The 19,600-nt window shown below is 39.6% G+C and overlaps 1 protein-coding gene across 10 annotated transcripts in view; it reads left to right on the top strand.

Annotated features, from left to right (window-relative positions):
- The window catches only part of DTNB (dystrobrevin beta), a 445,692-nt gene that overhangs the window by 272,907 nt on the left and 153,185 nt on the right, over positions 1-19,600 (top strand). Inside the window, exon 10 of one of the 10 annotated variants that reach the window (XM_077152329.1) lies at positions 9,370-10,776. The exons of the other annotated variants lie outside the window; for them this stretch is intronic. Coding sequence (XP_077008444.1) covers positions 9,370-9,448 — 79 coding nt within the window. The 3' untranslated portion in view covers positions 9,449-10,776. Of the gene's footprint in view, positions 1-9,369; positions 10,777-19,600 lie in introns of those variants that run through there. 10 annotated transcript variants of the gene reach the window in all.

Genomic DNA, 19,600 nt, shown 5'->3' with positions numbered 1-19,600 from the left:
ACCCCTCCCCCACAGACTGCTTCCCAGAGGGGAAAGGAAAGAGACTTTTACCAGCAGCAGGAACTGGGCACAATCAAACACCAATGGTGGAACTAATTAACAAATTCTGACTACTAAAAATAGGCCCCCAGCTTAGGTGAACCTGATCAAAGCAGAGGTTGCTCATTTTTGCCCTGGCACCAAGGGGGCAGGACTGACAGAAAAAGGGGAAGAAAAAAGAAGGAAACAGGTTTTTGTGGCTGTGTATCTACAAAGGCTTGACTGCCTCTGGATACAGTGGCAGGACTTTTCAGGCTGCAACTGCCCCAGGCATAGGCAGAAGTGAGCTCTTTTGGGGGCTTGGGGGCTTGTCTGGCGCCTGTGCCTTCCCCAGGGAAGGGGTGAAGCCCAACCCAGGTGGAATCCCTCAAGGAATTCAGACCCAAGGTCTTGGTAATTTGAAGCCATTAAAACCAGCATACAACTTCTCCTCTGTCTCCACCCACCACCCACCCCCCCAGCAGGGAGAGTCTGCCAAAGTTAAAGGTACTGCATCATCTTATGCTGGTGGGACCTGCAGTCAGACAAGCACCACACAGGGCAGGATAAGAAAAACAGAGTCCAGAGACTTCACAGGAAAGTCTTTCAACCTGCTGGGTCTCACCCTCAGGGAAAACCGACGCAGGTGACTCTTTCCTCCTGATAGGAGGCCAGTTTGCTCTGGGAAAATCTGGCTGGGGTCTGTAATATCTAAGTATACCCACCTAAGTGTGTGTGTGTGTGGGGGGGGAAAGGCACCACACAAGCAGGGCAAGAAACAAGAAAACAAGAACTGAAAAATTCTCCTCTGTTAAACAAAACTTAAGCTAAAGGTCCAGATAAAGCTGAATGGAATGTCAAAGAACAGATAGACAACAAATTCATCCAGCAAGAAAACCCTAGATAAAAGAAGTGAGAGCAATCTCCAGAATAAACTAATAAGGTAATTAAATGCCTAGACGCCAGCAAAAAATAACAAATCACACCAGGAAAATTGAAGATATGGCCCAGTCAAAGGAACAAACCAACAATTCAAATGATATACAGGAGCTGAAACAATTAATTCAGAATGTACGAACAGACATGGAAAACCTCATCAAAAACCAAATCAATGAATTGAGGGAGGATATAAAGAAGGTAAGGAAAGAACAAAAAGGAGAAACTGAAAGTCTGAAAAAACAAATCACAGAACTTATGGGAATGAAAGACACAGTGGAAGAGATGAAAAAAACAATGGAAACTTGCAATGGTAGATTTCGAGAGACAGAACATAGGATTTCAAAACTGGAAGATGGAACATCTGAAATCCGACAAGAAACAAACTATAGGAAAAAAAAATGGAAAAATATGAGCAGGGACTCAGGGAATTGAAAGACAATATGAAGCGCACAAATATACGTGTTGTGGGTGTCCCAGAAGGAGAAGAGAAGGGAAAAGGAAGAGAAAAACTAATGGAGGAAATTATCACTGAAATATTCAATATTTTCGTTCTTTTTGGAGAAATTTGGATTTCATATTTGCTAAAAAGTAATTTTTTTTCTAGTTTCAACTCATTGCCACAGTGTCAGGCATATTATTATTATTATTATAATCCCTTTGGTATCTGCGTTTTTTGTTTGTGGATATTGTATTTTTTCATTCTCTTGTTTTTCCTTAATCAGGCCAATAAAGGGACTGTCTATTTAACAGTCTTTCAAAAAATCACCCTTAGCAATTATTTATTTTTCTACTTTTGTTGTTCTTATTTTTATCAATTTCTGGTTATATTTTCATTGATTATCTTTTTTGTTTGTTTTAGTCTTCTTTTGTAATGCCTGAAGATGAGCAGGAAGTGCTGCAACATTTATATCTGTTTTAGTATAAAGTTATGTGATTGCTTTCTAGACAGATTTAATTCTAATTTTGACTTGTAATTGTATTAAATGGTTATTTTGAAAATTACGGTTTATAGGCACTTAAAAAATTATCTGTTTGAAAGCATATTATTGCATTGAACTTGTATGGTCAGTTTATTCAACCACCATAAGTACATGGAATCTTGAATAGGGCATGTGATCTTGTTGGTATGTACAGGTTAGTTTTGATGCCCCTATATATCCCAGAATAATTTGGGCAGAGAAAAAAAAAATATTTGCAAATTCTCCTTGAGGGACTAGGGAGAAAGGAGGAAATATTAATATTTTCCATCTGGGGAATTCCTGATATTCTCACAAGCAGTGGAGACAACCAATTCCATAGGCTGAGCCCTCGATCTTGCTCCAATGAAATTTATTCCTACCAAGGAGAAGGTAAGCCTGCAGATCATTATGCCTAAGAGTCACCCACAGAGAACCTATTTGTTGCTGAGATGTGGCCTCTCTCTCTAAGCCAACTCAGCAGGTGAACTCACTGCCCTTCCCCCACATGGGACATGACTCCCAGGGGTGTAAATGTCCCTGGCAAAGTGGGACAGGACTCCCACAGATGAGCCAGGAGCTGTCATCATGGGAATGAGAAAACCTTCTTGACCAAAAGGGGGAAGAGAGAAATGAGACAAAATGAAGTTGCAGTGGCCTAGAGATTTCAAACAGAGTCAAGAGGTTATCCTAGAGGTTATTCTTATGTGTTATATAAATATCTCTCTTAGTTTATGGTATGTGGAGTGGCTAGAGGGAAATATCTGAAATTGTGGAACTGTATTCCAGTAGCCTTGATTCTTGAAGACAACTGTGTAATTATATAGCTTTTACATTGTAATGTGTGATATAGGAGTCTTGGTTGGCAGTTTTTCTCTTTTAGTAATTTAAATATATCATCCCACTGTCTTCTAGCTTCCATGGTTTCTGCTGAGAAATCTACACATAGTCTTATTGGGTTTCCCTTGTATGTGACAGATTGTTTTTCTCTTGCTGCTTTCAAGATCCTCTCTTTCTCTTTGACCTCTGACATTCTAACTAGTAAGTGTCTTGGAGAACGCCTATTTGGGTCTATTCTCTTTGGGGTGTGCTGCACTTCTTGGATCTGCAAATTTAGGTCTTTCGTAAGAGTTGGGAAATTTTCAGTGATAATTTCTTCCATTAGTTTTTCTCCTCCTTTTCCCTTCTCTTCTCCTTCTGGGACACCCACAACACGTATATTTGTGTGCTTCATATTGTCATTCAGTTCCCTGATCCCCTGCTCAAGTTTTTGCATTCTTTTCCCTATAGTTTCTGTTTCTTTTTGGAATTCAGATGTTCCATCCTCCAGTTCACTAATTGTAGCTTCTGTCTCTTTAGATCTACCATTGTAGGTATCCATTGTTTTTTCCATTTTTTCTTCTTTGTCCTTCACTCCCATAAGTTCTGTGATTTGTTTTTTCAGATTTTCTATTTCTTCTTTTTGTTCAGCCCATGTCTTCTTCATGTCCTCCCTCAATTTATTGATTTGGTTTTTGAAGAGTTTTTCCATTTCTGTTCGTATATTCAGCATTAGTTGTCTCAGCTCCTGTATCTCATTTGAACTATTGGTTTGTTCCTTTGACTGGGCCATATCTTCAATTTTCCGAGCGTCATCCAGTATTTTCTGCTGGTGTCTGGGCATTTGATCAGATTTTCCTGGGTGTGGGACCCAGCTGGTTGAAAGGTTTTTCTGTGAAATCTCTGGGCTCTGTTTTTCTTTTCCTGCCCAGTAGGTGGCGCTCGTGGCGCTCGTCTGTCTGCACGGCAGTCGGCCCGGGAAACCGCGCGTGGAGGTGGGGGTCGCTGGCCGCCGCGGCTTGGGAGAGTGCCGGTCCTAATTGCCCAGCTGGCCCGAAACGCCAAGCGTGACGGGAGGGACCCGCTATCCAACGTTCCCAGTCAGACCGGGGAGCCACGTGCGTGGAGGGGACCCCAGTCGCCAGCCGCCCCGGCGGGGAAAACGCACGCCCCTCGGGTATCTCACCGCAGCAGATTTTCCCTGCCCGTTCAGCCATTCCAGAATGGGGTACGCTGTCTTTTTGGTCTCTGTCGTGGCTCCGGGAGCTGTTTCATATTGTTTCTGTTTCTTTAGTTGCTTTTCTGGAGGAGGAACTAAGACCCGCGCGTCTTACTAAGCCGCCATCTTCTCCGGAACCACCATCTCAATCTTTATCGTCTGTCTTTCTTTGTGATTTCATTTATGCCCCAGACCTCCTCCCTCTGTCATTCTCATATGCAGCTTCATTCAGTGTTTTAACATAATCATATTACAGTTAGGTAATATTGTGCTGTCCATTCCTGAGTTTTTTATATTCAGTCCTGTTGCACAATTTGTATCCCTTCAGCTCCAATTACCCAATATCTTACCCTATTTCTATCTCCTGATGGTCTCTGTTACCAAGGAAATATTCCAAGTTTATTCACTAATGTCAGTTCATATCAGTGAGACCATATGGTATTTGTCCTTTTGTTTCTGGCTAATCACACTCAGCAGAATGTCCTTAAGGTCCGTTCATGTTGTTACATACTTCATAACTTTATTCTGTCTTACAGCTGCATAATATTCCATCTTATGTAAATGTCACAGATTGTTTAGCCAACTGTCTGTTGATGGACATTTTGGCTGTTTCCATCTCTTGGTAATTGTTAATAATGCTGCTATAAACATTGGTGTGTAAATGTCCATTTGTGTCCTTGGCCTCGTGTCCTTTGAGTAGAGACAGCATATAGATGGGTCCTGTTTTTCAATCCATTCTGCTAGACTATGTCTTTTGATTGGGGAGTTTAATCCACTAACATTCAGTGTTATGACTGCATGGGTAGTACTTTCTTCTACTATTTTGACTTCTGCATTTTATATGTAATATCTAATTTTCCTTCTTTTTACCTTTACTCATAGTCTTCCTTTCTAACTCTTCTCCATACCTCTCTCTTCTGTCTTCGTCTCTGCCTCTAGTGTTCCCTTTAGTATTTCTTGCAGAGCTGGTCTCTTGGTCACAAATTCTCACAGTGATTTTTTGTCTGAAAATGTTTTAATTTCTCCCTCATTTTTGAAGGACAATTTTGCTGGATATAGAATTCTTGGTTGGCAGATTTTCTCTTTTAATAATTTAAATATATCATCCCACTGTCTTCTCACCTGTATGGTTTCTGCTGAGAGATCTGCACATAGTCTTACTGGGCTTCCCTTGTATGTGATGGATTGCTTTTCTCTTGCTGCTTTCAAGATCCTCTCTTTTTCTTTGACCTCTGACATTCTGATTAGTAAATGTCTTGGAGTATGTCTTTTTGGATCTATTTTCTTTGGGGTACGCTGCACTTCTTGGATCTGTAATTTTAAGTCTTTCCTAAGAGTTGGGAAATTTTCAGTGATAATTTCCTCCATTAGTTTTTCTCTTTCTTTTCCCTTCTCTTCTCCTTCTGGGACACCCACAACACGTATATTTGTGTGCTTCATATTGTCTTTCAGTTCCCTGAGTCCCTGCTCATATTTTTCTATTTTTTTCCCTATAGTTTCTGTTTCTTGTCGGATTTCAGATGTTCCATCCTCCAGTTCAGAAATCCTATGTTCTGCCTCTCGAAGTCTACCATTGTAGGTTTCCATTGTTTTTTTCATCTCTTCCACTGTGTCTTTCATTCCCATAAGTTCTGTGATTTGTTTTTTCAGACTTTCAGTTTCTTCTTTTTGTTCTTTCCTTGCCTTCTTTATATCCTACCTCAATTCATTGATTTGGTTTTTGATGAGGTTTTCCATGTCTGTTCGTACATTCTGAATTAATTGTTTCAGCTCCTGTATGTCATTTGAATTGTTGGTTTGTTCCTTTGACTGGGCCATATCTTCAATTTTCCTGGTGTGATTTGTTATTTTTTGCTGGCGTCTAGGCATTTAATTACCTTATTAGTTTATTCTGGAGATTGCTCTCACTTCTTTTATCTAGGGTTTTCTTGCTGGATGAATTTGTTGTCTATCTGTTCTTTGACATTCCATTCAGCTTTATCTGGACCTTTAGCTTAAGTTTTGTTTAACAGAGGAGAATTTTTCAGTTCTTGTTTTCTTGTTTCTTGCCCTGCTTGTGTGGTGCCTTCCCCCCACACACACACACACACTTAGGTGGGTATACTTAGATATTACAGACCCCAGCCAGATTTTCCCAGAGCAAACTGGCCTCCTATCAGGAGGAAAGAGTCACCTGCGTCGGTTTTCCCTGAGGGTGAGACCCAACAGGTTGAAAGACTTTCCTGTGAAGTCTCTGGACTCTGTTTTTCTTATCCTGCCCTGTGTGTGGTGCTTGTCTGACTGCAGGTCCCACCAGCATAAGATGATGTAGTACCTTTAACTTTGGCAGACTCTTCCTGCTGGGGGCGTGGTGGAGACAGAGGAGAGGTTGTAGGCTGGTTTTAATGCCTTCAAATTACCAAGCCCTGGTGTCTGAATTCCTTGATGGAGGGATTCCACTTGTGTGGGGCTTCACCCCTCCCCTTGGGAAGGCACAGGCTCCAGATAAGCCCCCAAAAGAGCTCACTTCTGCCTATGCCTGGGGCAGTTGCAGCCTGAAAAGTCCTGCCACTGTATCCAAAGGCAGTCAATACTTTGTAGATACACAGCCACAAAGTCCTCTGTTTCCTTCTTTTTTTTCCCCCCCTTTTTCTGTCAACCTGTCCCCTTGGCACCGGGGCAAAAATGAGCAACCTCTGCTTTGATCAGCTTCACCTAAGCTGGGCACCCATTTTTAGTAGTCAGAATTTGTTAATTAATTCCACAATTGGAGTTTGATTGTACCCTGTCCCTGCTGCTGATAAATTCCTTTCCTTTCCCCTCTGGGAAGCCGCCTGTGGGGGTGGGGCGCTGGCCACCGCAGCTCTGGGAACTCACGGTTCTGGGGGGTGCTTGTTGCCGGTCAAGCTGGTCCAGACTGGAGTACACTGTATGTCTGGTCACTGACGTGGCCCCAGGAGCTGTTCTATACTGTTTCTGGTTATTTAGTAGTTCTGGAGGACAAACTAAAATGTTCATGTTGTTAAACCGCCATCTTGACCCACAAGTCCAGGAAAAATATCTTCCAATTGATAGAGGGAGGAGGGCTTGGGGCACATATGAAACCAGAAGGAAAGAAAGACAATAAAGACTGAGATGTTATAACCTAGGAATGACTCGAGTGTACAATGATAACTACTAAATGTACAAATTTAAATGTTTTTGTATGCAGAAGAAAAAAAGAATGTCAGTATTGCAGTATGTTGAAATAGATGGTCATTCTTACTTTAAAACTTCAACTTCTGAGTGAGACTAAACCAAAAGCTGTTTATTTGGTATAAAATGTGTATTTTGACTAGTGCATTTCCTGATATAACTTATATGGACCGGTTAATTGAGCACCATAAGTACGTGGAATGTTGAATAGGGCATGATATTATGTAGGTTTGTCCAGTGTGATGCCCCCATAAATCCCAGAGTGATTTGAAAAGTGAATAAAGATGTATTTGCAAAGTACCCTTGGGGGAATGGCAAGAAAGGGGGAAAACTCAACTTCCCCATTTTGAGAATTCCTGAGATTGTCATAAGCAGGGGGGACAACCAAATCAATATGCTGAGCCTTCAATCTTGGTGTTTGCTCATATGAAACTTGTCCTTGCAAAGGATAGGCTAAGCCCACCTAAAATTAGTCCTAAGAGTCACCCCCAGAGAACCTCTTTTGTTGCTCAGATGTGACCTCTCTCTCTCTCAACCAACATGGCAAACAAATTCACTGCCCTCCCCGTCTCTACGTGGGACATGACTCCCAGGGGTACAAATCTCCCTGGCAACATGCGACAAAAATCCTAGAATGAGCTGGACTCAGCATCAAGGGATTGAGAAAATCTCGACCAAAAGGGGGAAGAGAAAAAAGAGACAAAGTAAAGTATCAGTGGCTGAGAGATTTCAGAGAGTTGAGAGGTTATCCTGGAGGTTATTCTTACACATTATATAGATATTCCCTTTTTAGTTTAAGGTGTATTAGAGAGGTTAGAGGGAAGTGCCTGAAACTGTAGAGCTATATTCCAGTAGCCATGTTTCTTGAAGATGAATGTGTAACGATATACATTACTGTGTGATTTTGAGTAAAAACCTTGTGTCTGATGCTCCTTTTATCTACAGTATGGACAGATGAGTAAAAAATATGGATTAAAAATAAATAAATAATGGGGGAACGAATGTTAAAACAAATTGAGTAGATTGAAATACTAGTGATCAATGAAAGGGAATCATAAGGGGTATAGAAAAAATGGGGGGGGGGAAGGTTAAAATAAACTGAGTAGATTGAAATACTAATGGTCAATGAGAGGAAGGGATAAGGGGTATGGGATGTATGAGTTTTTTCTTTTTTCTTTTTTTTTTATTTCTTTTTCTGGAGTGATGCAAATGTTCTAAAAATGATCATGGTGATGTATACACAACTATGTGATAATATTGTGAGCCATTAATTGTATACTATTTATGGACTGTGTATGTGAAGATTTCTCAATAAAATATTTTAAAATTTTTAAAAAAAGAGAAAAAATAACTTTCAAGAAAGAGAGAAAAGCCAAAAGAAGAAAACAAAAAAAAATTGAAACAGTTTACTAATAAAGGACCCTTGCTAAAGGCATTTCTTAAAGATTTATTTTAAGGAAAAGGAAGTGATCTGTGCCAGTTTAAATCTGTTGTGAATCCCAGAAAAGCCAAGTTCTTTATCCTCATTCATCATTGCTGGGTGGGAGCTTTTGGATTATTTCCTTGTAGATGTGTCTTCACCCACTGAAGGTGCACTTGCTTACTGGAGCCCTCTAAGAGGGAGCCATATAGAAAATGCTTTAGAGCTCACACAACCAGAGACCTTTAGAGATGAAGAAGGAAAGTGCCCCCAAGGAAGCTTCATGAAACTAGAAGTCTGGAGAGAAAGCTAGCAGACATTGCCATGTTCACCATGTGTCTTTACAGTTGAGAGAGAGACCCTGAATGTCCTTGGCCTTCTTGAACTAAGGTATCTTTCCCTGGATGTGTTCGATTGGACATTTTTATAGTCTTGCTTTAATTTAGACATTTTCACAGCTTGAAACTTATTGAATTCCTCTTTTTAAAAGCTGTTCTGTTTCTGGTATATCACATTCCAGCAGCTTGCAAACTAAAACATGATCCTAGAGGAAAGATCTAAAAATTGAAAAGGGATGGGGAGGTGCACAGGTGGTTCAGTGGTAGAATGCTCACCTTCCATGTGGGAGACCTGGGTTTGATTCCCAGACCACGCACCCCCCAAGAAAAAGTGAGAAAAAGAGATTACAAGCCAAGAAAATAGCAAAGGCAGAGAAAACTTTGCTATTTACAAAGCAAAGTATTGCTAACTGTTTACAATAGTGAGATTTAGTATTGTTATCTATTTTGTAAAAGAAATTTTTTTTTTTTTTTTTACATGGGCAGGCACCGGGAATCAAACCTGGGTCTCCAGCACAGAAGGCGAGAACTCTACCTGCTGAGCCACTGTAGAAATGTTTTTTAAAAATAACTAATATGGTACGATATGTAAGTCAGGAGAGGGTGCTTAGAGTAAGCATTCTTATTTTCTTGTATTCCTTGAGAATAGGGTAAATTATTAATTTTTTGTAAAGTTAAATATGTGTAATTTTACTAGGATAACTATAAAAGCTTAAAGATAGAATGTATAACTTCTAAAACTATTAGCAGGAGTGTATTCTTTACATTTGACTAATAATTGAGCTTAAAGGTCAATATACAAAAGTGAATGGTATTTTTGTATACTGGCAGTAAACAAATAGAAAATAAAAATTTAAATAAAAATACCACTTACAATACCATAAAGAAATGTAAGAATAAATAGAATGAAATATAGATGACCTGTACACTGAAACATTGTTGGAAGAAATTAAACAAGACCTAAATAAATAGTAGATATACCATGTTTGTAAATTGGAAGTCCACTGTGAACCTAGTGTATTTGACTCTCAGAATGGATCATATTTAATGGCCCTCTCCTCTACATATCAAAATTATTTTTAGTAATATCATGAAATGAAACTGTTATGCTGGACAGATAAAAGAAATGCAGAGAGTGAAAATTGTCATTGAACTTTATGTAATTAATCATGTAAGTACAAATTCAATAGATATGTTGATATTGCAATATAATATTTATTGTACAGAAAAGCACATATATATCCTCAGTTTTAATATGTACCTGACAGTTTGACCTTTGACCTTTCAGTTATATTCTGATATGATATTTATGTAAGTAATTTTCCAGTAAGCAATAAGTTAAGCTCAACAAAACTGAAACTTCTACAACAGGTACAATTTAGGCAACTCTAACCCATACAGTTAAATATGAAATCGTATTTTATTATCTGATTATTCTTTAATTTTAAAATGAACAATTAACAATTTAAAAAGAAGAATGCATTTCCTTTTTAAAGATAATTTTCAAATCCAGTTAAGATATTTCATGCATAAACTAGCATTTGAACTTAATAATGCAAAAAATTACACTTTGTAGTTCACACTCTTACAGTGTTTTAAATTTTAAACACAAAAATTCCAAGGGTTCACATAGAATGCAAATTTGAAGTAAGCTCAGATTTTCTTTCTTCAGCTTCACAACCACTGTCCTATGCTTGTTTATATCAGATCTACAGTTTAAATTACAGGATTGTGGAGCACCACAGGGTTAAAGATATGAATCGTGCCTGAAGTGATTTTGAACCATTTGAATCATTGCATACTTGCTCTCGAAATGAATTGCAGGGACTGGCTATATATCTACAAGTTTTTTTTTAATTAACTTCTGTTTGGAATACATGTTTATTAAAGGATGATTAAATAAAATGTACTAATTTGAAGATATATATATATATATATATATAATGATTATATTTAATCAAAGTGCAACAGCAGTTGTTACTGTAGTAGCAACAGTTAATATGCATTATAAATTATTAACGGTTGTAACTCTAGTGACAGCAGCAGTTACTCTAGTAATAACAAAAGACTTTTCAAGAGGAATATATCATCACTGTCTTTGTTTAGAATTGCCAGTAGAAGGTAATAGTAAAAACCAGAGCATCATTTAGACAGTTATATTACTGTTTTTAAATTCTCTCACAAGAATTTGTCTCCATGTTGCCTGCACCCAGGGCAGATTGATCCCCTTTCCCTACTCCTGGGAACTTTTCAATACGGTTAAGATGTCACTTCTCCCCAAGTGGGTTTAAAGATTCAATATAATCCTAATAGAATTCCCAGCAAGCTTTTTTGTTGGAGAATTAAGAAGGTTATTCTAAATTGTATAGACTAGCCAAAGCACCTTTGTAAAAGAACACATTTGACGGATTTATACCAACTGATTTCAGGACTTATTACCAAGCTAATACAGTTTGTAGTTCACACTCTTACAGTGTTTTAAATTTTAAACACAAAAATTCCAAGGGTTCACATAGAATGCAAATTTGAAGTAAGCTCAGATTTTCTTTCTTCAGCTTCACAACCACTGTCCTATGCTTGTTTATATCAGATCTACAGTTTAAATTACAGGATTGTGGAGACAGTATGGTGGTGGTGTAAGGATAGACCTGTAGATCACTGGAATTGAATAGAAAGTTCAGGAATAGACCCACACATTTTCCACAAAGGTGCCAAGAAATCCAATAGGGAAAGTATAGTCTTTTCAGCACATAAAATTAAAAGTTCTAACCCTTTTTTCTCATCAACACAAAAAATGAACTCAAAATAAATCAAACATCTAAATATAAAAACTAAAACTGTAGAATTTATAAAGAAACAGAACATCTTTTTTACATTGGTGTAGGCAAAGATTTCTTTAACAAAACCCCGACAGTACTAACCCCAAAAGACAAAAATGATGAAATGGACTTCAAAATTGAAAGCTAATAAAAACAGTAAAAGTTCCAACTAGTTTGAACCTTTTAGTGCTGGATTATTATCTGAGATATCAGTATGGACTCATGGTTTTTAAGATATTTTTACATATAGATGTTTGGATATAGAAATTGATACAGATGTACATATATATATATATATATATATATATATATATATATATATATATACACACACACATATATTGTCTCGCTCCATGCTAAGAAGACTAAGTATAAGTTCTATCCCAGCAGCAATGAGCTTTCCTGTTTTCCAGATTTGGTTTCTAAATACCATTCTCCAGGAAAAGAAATCAGAACTCCTTGGAGAAATGGCAGGCTATAGGACTGGGGCAAGGAAGACAAGATCAGCCTGGAACATTTTGTGGTGCCAGAGTGTAAGGAGGTGCTCAAAAACTGAGAGGGAAATATTAAAAGAGTCTAAGCACCAACTTGAAGTCTCCTAATGGTCAAATCTAGTCAATCTGCGTGATAAAATAAATAATGTTAGCAATAGATTATAACCTATAGAATAAGATAAATAGTTACAAGTCCATGTTGTAATAAATAAGTAGATGGAAAAGAATAGAAAGCTCTTCCTTATAGTAGAATTCCAATTAATAAATGTACAAGGAATGAGGGGCATAGAAAATTCTTGTTGTAGATAAAAATCTTCAGTGGATGTTTAATTATTCAACAAATGTGTGATCAGAAACAGCCCGTTTTCAAAATATCCCCCGCAAGATACTTATTAATTATTGGAAAAGTAGAAACTTTACAGCTGAGAATTTGGGACACACTGCCTTACCTAACAGGTCAAAGTTAGCATCAGTAGTAATGAAATACGCTGATATTGTGTGCCTCCTGGCCTGATGCACTGAGAAGCACAGAGCATCACTTTGGTATTCTTGCCTGAAACACGTAAGCTGCTTGATTTTATCATAATCAAACATCTGAGAAACCCAAATGGAGGGACCCAGTCCACAAAATAACTGCCTACTACTATTCCAACTGTCAAGATCACAAATTACTAAAACAAAACTCACACACACACACACCAGTTGAGCAACTATCCCAGACTGAAGGAGAATTAAGGTATGATTCTGGATTAGATTCTGAACCAGATAAGGACATCAGTGGGAAATTCAAATAAAGTTGGAAGGTTGGTTAATAGTATACATCAATGTAAATTTCTTGGTTTTGATGATTGTATTGTGGTTACTTATTTGGGGAAAGTAGGTGAAGGGCATATGGGAATTCTTTGTTTTATTTTTGCAACTGTTTTTAAGTCTGGAATTCTTTCAAAATTTAATGAAAGTTTAAAATCTTTTGAAAAATTTCTGCTTATTAAAAGACGTTGTTAAAAAATAAGTAGGGAGTTCTGGGAAGATGGCAAAATAGGATAGATCGAGTTCAGTGCTGCTCCAAGGTAAAGAAGGGACAGGAGGTCCACTGAGACACGAATTTTAGAGTGCACCTGACGTGGGAGAGCCTTTGCACCACATAGGGTGGCCCTGGTTGCAGGAACTCAGGAACTGAGAAGCAGAGAACCAGAGACTATCTGGCTGGTGCAGCCGAAGCAGAAGCCCCAAGCTCTCAGGACTGCATGGATGGGGAGACAGGGACTAAGAAGTAAATCAAGCCACATTCCTTGAAGCACTACCCTCACCAGCGCAGACCTGCCATCCGCAACTCGCCCAATACTCCTTACACCTCAACCCCATCACCTGCCCCCCACTCCCCGCACTCCAAGTGTCCCTGCCCACCCCCTCACACGTGTACCACCCCTACCCCAAGTGCAACCCAACGCAATTCTCCTGCACCCCTCCTAAGCACTACCTCCCCCTCCCTGCTCCCTGCAGGGTGTCGCCACTACATGAAGGCTGCGGATGCATAACTCCATACCCAGGCTACACCCACCCCCAGCCCAAACGGTCACACAACCCTCCACCCCTTCCCGTTCCTCCCCCCGCACCTGAGCTCTCTGCACAGGTAGGGCAGTTTACAGCACTTCTGGACCCACGCATCCACTTGGCCCCCAGTCACATCCCCCAGCTCGGGAAAACACTGACCTGCGCAGTCAGATCACATCCACCCCAGCCCATGCCGGCTTAATGTTGATCCACCGACATAGTTCTGCACATGCGCAAAAAGGGCCCCAAGTCCTAAACCAGCGCACACCAGTGCCCGCCCCCCAGAACTGTGCACTCCCATAGCCACATCCTCCCTGGACACCGGGCATGCACGTTCACAGACAACAGCATAGCATCCCCAATCTGCTCCTATTCCTGTGCCAATCAAGTTTTCATTTTAGGCCTTAATGGAGAGGTGACATTTGAGCATAAACTGGAAAGAGATGACAAAGTGACCCTGGTGGGTAAATGATGGACCAAAACTCCTGAGAGAAGAAAAAAGGCCCTGCACCTGAAGCATATCAGTCAAGTCCAGGAAACATCAAGAAAACCAGTATAGAGAAAGCCAGGAGTGAAAGCTTGACTGATGATGCCTTGCTCGCCATGTGCCCTTCCAGCTGAGAGAGAAACCCTGACTGTGTTCGCCATGTGCCTTCTCACTTGAGAGAGAAACCCTGAACTTCATCCGCCTTCTTGAATCAAGGTATCTTTCCCTGGATGGATGCCTTAGATTGGACATTTCAATAGACTGCTTTTTAATTGGGACATTTTCTTGGCCATAAAACTGTAAACTAGCAACTCATTAAATTCCCCCTTTTAAAAGCCAGTCTGGGGGGAAGCGCCAAGATGGTGGCTTAACAATGTGCGCATTTTAGTTCGTCCTCCAGAACAACTACTAAATAACCAGACAGTACAGAAACAGCTCCTGGGGTCACGTCAGTGACCGGACACACAGCGTACCCCAATCTGGACCAGCTGGACTGGCTGTGAGTGCCCCCAGAACCATGAGTTCCCCAAGCCATGGCAGGCGGTGCCCCTCCCCCACAGACTGCTTTCCAGAGGGGAAAGGAAAGGGAATTTAACAGAAGCAGGGGCTGAGCCCAACCAAACGCCAATTGTGGCATTAATTAACAAATTCTGACTACTAAAAATAGACCCCCAGCTCAGGTGAACCTGGTCAAACCAGAGGTAGCTCATTTTTTCCCTGGAGCCAAGGGGACAGGTCTGACAGAAAAAGGAAAAAACAAGAAGGGAACAGAGGTTTTTGTGGCTGTGTTTCTACAAAGGCTTGATTGCCTTTGGATACAGCAGCAGGGCTCCTCAGGCTGCAACTGCCCCAGGCATAGGCAGAAACAAACTCGTCTGAGAGCTTGTCCGGAGCCTGTGCCTTCCCCAGCAGAGGGGTGAAGCCCAACTCAGGTGGAATCCCTCTCTCAAGGAATTCAGACACCAGGGCTTGGCAATTTGAAGCCGTTAAAACCCGTCTACAACCTCTCCTCTGCCTCCACCATGCCCCCAGCCAAAGTTAAAGGTACCACATCATCCTATGCTGGTGGAACCTGCAGGGAGACAAGTACCACATACTCGGCAGAATAAAAAAAAACAGAATCCAGAGACTTCACAGGAAAGTCTTTCAACCTGCTGGGTCTCACCCACAGGGAAAACCGATTCAGGTGACTCTTTCCTTCTGATAGGAGGCCAGTTTGGTATGGGAAAATCCGGCTGCAGTCTATAATACCTAAGTAGACCCTCCTAACTCTACTTTTCTTTTAGGGGGAAAAAGTCACCATATAAGCAGGGCAAGAAACAAGAAAACAAGAACTGAAAAATTCTCCTCTGTTAAACAAAACTTAAGTTAGAGGTTCAATAAAGCTGAACGGAATGTCAAAGAACAGATAGACAACAAATTCATCCAGCAAGAAAACCCTAGGTAAGAGAAGTGAAAGCAATCTCCAGAATAAACTAATTAGGGTAATTAAATGCCTAGATGCCAGCAAAAAATAATAAATCACACTAGGAAAATTGAAGGTATGGCCTAGTCAAAGGAACAAACCAACAATTCAAATGACATACAGGAGCTGAAACAATTAATTCAGAATATATGAACAGACATGGAAAACATCATCAAAAACCAAATCAATGAATTGAGGTAGGATATAAAGAAGGCAAGGAATGAACAAAAAGAAGAATCGAAAGTCTGAAAGGACAAATCACAGAACTTATGGGAATGAAAGACATGGTAGAAGAGATGAAAAAAACAATGGAAACCTACAATGGTAGATTTCGAGAGACAGAACATAGGATTTCTGAACTGGAGGATGGAACATCTGAAATCTGGCAAGAAAAAGAAAATATAGGGAAAAAATGGAAAAATATGAGCAGGGACTCGGGGAACTGAAATACAATATGAAACGCATGAATATACGTGTTCTGGGTGTCCCAGATGGAGAAGAGAAGGGAAAAGGAAGAGAAAAACTATTGGAGGAAATTATCACTGAAAATTTCCCAACTCTTAGGAAAGACTTAAAATTACAGATCCAAGAAGTGCAGCGTGCCCCAAAAAGAATAGATCCAAATAGACATACTCCAAGACATTTACTAATCAGAATGTCAGAGGTCAAAGAGAAAGAGAGGATCTTGAAAGCAGCAAGAGAAAAGCAATCCATCACATACAAGGGAAGCCCAGTAAGACTATGTGTAGTTCTCTCAGCAGAAACCATGGAGGCAAGAAGACAGTGGGATGATATATTTAAATTATTAAAAGAGAAAATCTGCCAACCAAGAATTCTATATCCAGCAAAATTGTCCTTCAAAAATGAGGGAGAAATTAAAACATTTTCAGACAAAAAAATCCCTGAGAGAATTTGTGACCAAGAGACCAGCTCTCCAAGAAATACTAAAAGGAGCACTAGAGACAGATATTGAAAGACAAAAGAGAGAGGTGTGCAGAAAAGTGTAGAAAGGAAGACTATGAGTAAAGGTAAAAAGAAGGAAAATTAGATGTGACATATAAAATCCAGAAGGCAAAATAGTAGAAGAAAGTACTACCTGTGCAGTAATAACACTAAATGTTAATGGATTAAACTCCCCAATCAAAAGGCATAGTCTGGCAGAATGGATTAAAAAACAAGACCCGTCTATATGCTGTCTCTACTCAAAGGACATGAGAGCAAGGACACAAATGGACATTTGCACACCAATGTTTATAGCAGCTTTATTTACAATTACCAAGAGATGGAAACAGCCGAAATGTCCATCAACGGACAGGTGGCTAAACAAACTGTGGCATATACATACAATGGAATATTATGCAGCTGTAAGACAGAATAAAGTTATGAAGCATGTAACAATATGGATGGACCTTAAGGACATGATGTTGAGTGTGATTAGCCAACAACAAAAGGACAAATACTGTATGTTCTCACTGATATGAACTGACATTAGTGAATAAACTTGAAATATTTCATTGGTAACAGAGACCATCAGGACATAGAAATAGGGTAAGATATTGCATAACTGGAGCTGAAGGGATACAGATTGTGCAACAGGACTGAATATAAAAACTCAGGAATGGACAGCACAACACTGCCTAGCTGTCATATAATTATGTTAAAACACTGAATGAAACTGCATGTGAGAATGAGAGAGGGAGGAGGGCTGGGGGCATAAATGAAATCACAAAGAAAGATAGACGATAAAGATTGAGATGGTATAATCTAGGAATGCCTAGAATGTATAATGATAATGACTAAATGTACAAATTTAAAAATGTTTTTGCATGAGGAGGAGCAAAAGAATCTCATTACTGCAATGTGCTGAAAATAGATAGTAATTAATATTTTAAAATTTCAACATATGTGTGAGACTAAAGCAAGAAAATGTTTATTTGGTACAAATTTATACTTTGACTAGTGCATGTCCTAATATAACTTATGTAGATAGTTGATTGAACACCTTGAATTTACATGGAACTTTGTATAGGACATGAGATTTTGTTGGTTTGTCCAGGTGATGCCCTGATGAATCCCAGAGTGATTTGATCAGTGAGTGGAAAAGTATTTGCAAAGTTCCCTTCGGGGAATGGTGAGAATGGGGGCAAACTCAACTTGCCCAAGTTGAATTCTTGATACTCTCACAAGCAGTGCAGACAACCAAAGCTATAGGCTGAGCCCCCAGTCTTGGGGTTTGTTCACATGAGGCTTAACGCCACAAAGGATAGGTCAAGCCTACTTAAAATTAGGCCTAAGAGTCACCCCCAAGAGAACCTCTTTTGTTGCTCAGGTGTGGCCTTTGTCTCCAGCCAATGCAACAAGCAAACTCACCACTCTCCCCCTGTCTACGTGGGACATGACTCCCAGGGTTGTAGACCTTCCTGGCAACGTGGGACAGAAATCCTGGAATGGGCTGGGACTCAGCGTCAGGGGATTGAGAAGATCTCTGGGATGGGCTGAGGCTCAACGTCGGGAGATTGGGAGGGTCTTCTCAGCCAGGGGGCGGAGGAGTGGGTTGAGGCAGAGTGTTGATGGCTGTGAGACTCTGGGCGGAGTCAAGGGGTTGTCCTGGAGGTTGTTCTTGTGCATTGGGTAGTGTCACCTTGTTATCTGGGGTGTGGTGGAGAGGCTGGAGGGAGCTGCCTGAGGGTGTGGAGCGGTGGCCATTTTTCTTGATGATGATTGTGTAGTGGTGTAGCTTTCACGGTGTGACTGTGTGGTTGTGGAAACCTTGTGTCTGATGCTCCTTTTGTCTGCCTTGTCAGCAGATGAATAGAACGTGTGGAATGAAGGTGAATGATGGAGGGAACAGGTGTTAAGATGGGTTTGGTTTGAAATGCTAGTGATCGATGAAAGGGAGGGGTAAGGGGTATGGTATGTAAAACTTTTTTTTCTTTTTCTTTTTTTGTTTTATTTTTCTGTTTTTTATTTCTTTTTCTGAATTGATGCAAATGTTCTAAGAAATGATCATGATGATAAATATGCAGCTATGTACTGATATTGTGAATTACTGATTATATATGTAGAACGGAATGAGCATATATTAAGGATGTTTTTGTTTCTTTCTTGTAATTTTTTTAATTAATAAAAAATTATTAAAAAAAAAGAAAACTAGTATAGGTAGAGTTAAGTAAAGGAGAAAATGATAGGATGTGAGGTCAAAGACATTTAGGAGCCAGATGTTATAGAATCTTATAAGCCATTTAGAACTTTGGCTTTTATTCTAAGTGAAAAGAAGAGGTATTTGGGTGGTTTTGAGTGATCCGACTTCCCTTTTAAAGGGATGGTCCTCGGGCTAGGGACTGATGGTGGAAGTGAGAAAACAAGTAAGATGGCTTTTGAAAAAAATCCAGGTGAGCTATGAACTTGGTGGACTAAGTGGATAGCAGTAGAGGTAATGAGAAGTGAGAAGAATCTGGATATGTTTGAGCAAACACTTTTGCTGACAGACTAGATGTGGGGTATGAGAAAAAGAGAGAAGTCAGTTTGGCCTGAACAATTAGAAAGATGGAAATGAGGGTTATTGTAGGTAGAACAATTTTGGATAGAAATTGGAGCTTTATTTTGGATATGCTCTATTGTGGATATTTCACATCCAAATGCAGATGTCATGTAAACAGTTTATATAAATCTGGGGGGCACTCATGGGAAAAATGTGCTTTGGAAATATAAATTTGGAAATCAGCATCTTATTGATGGAATTAATAATAGAGTAAACAAAACATCTCAGGATCAGACCCTGTTACTGGTTCTTACTTGTTTAGACTACTATTCAGTTAATTAACTTTTTTAAAATTATTTTTTCTGATTTGTACAGTTAAGATTATTTATTTTATTTATTAATTAAAAGAAATTAACA

The sequence above is a fragment of the Tamandua tetradactyla genome, chromosome 3, assembly GCF_023851605.1.
Source record: "Tamandua tetradactyla isolate mTamTet1 chromosome 3, mTamTet1.pri, whole genome shotgun sequence".
Taxonomy (NCBI): Eukaryota; Metazoa; Chordata; class Mammalia; order Pilosa; family Myrmecophagidae; genus Tamandua; species Tamandua tetradactyla.
Note: the sequence above shows the minus strand (reverse complement) of the source record. Positions and strands in the feature narration are given on the sequence as shown.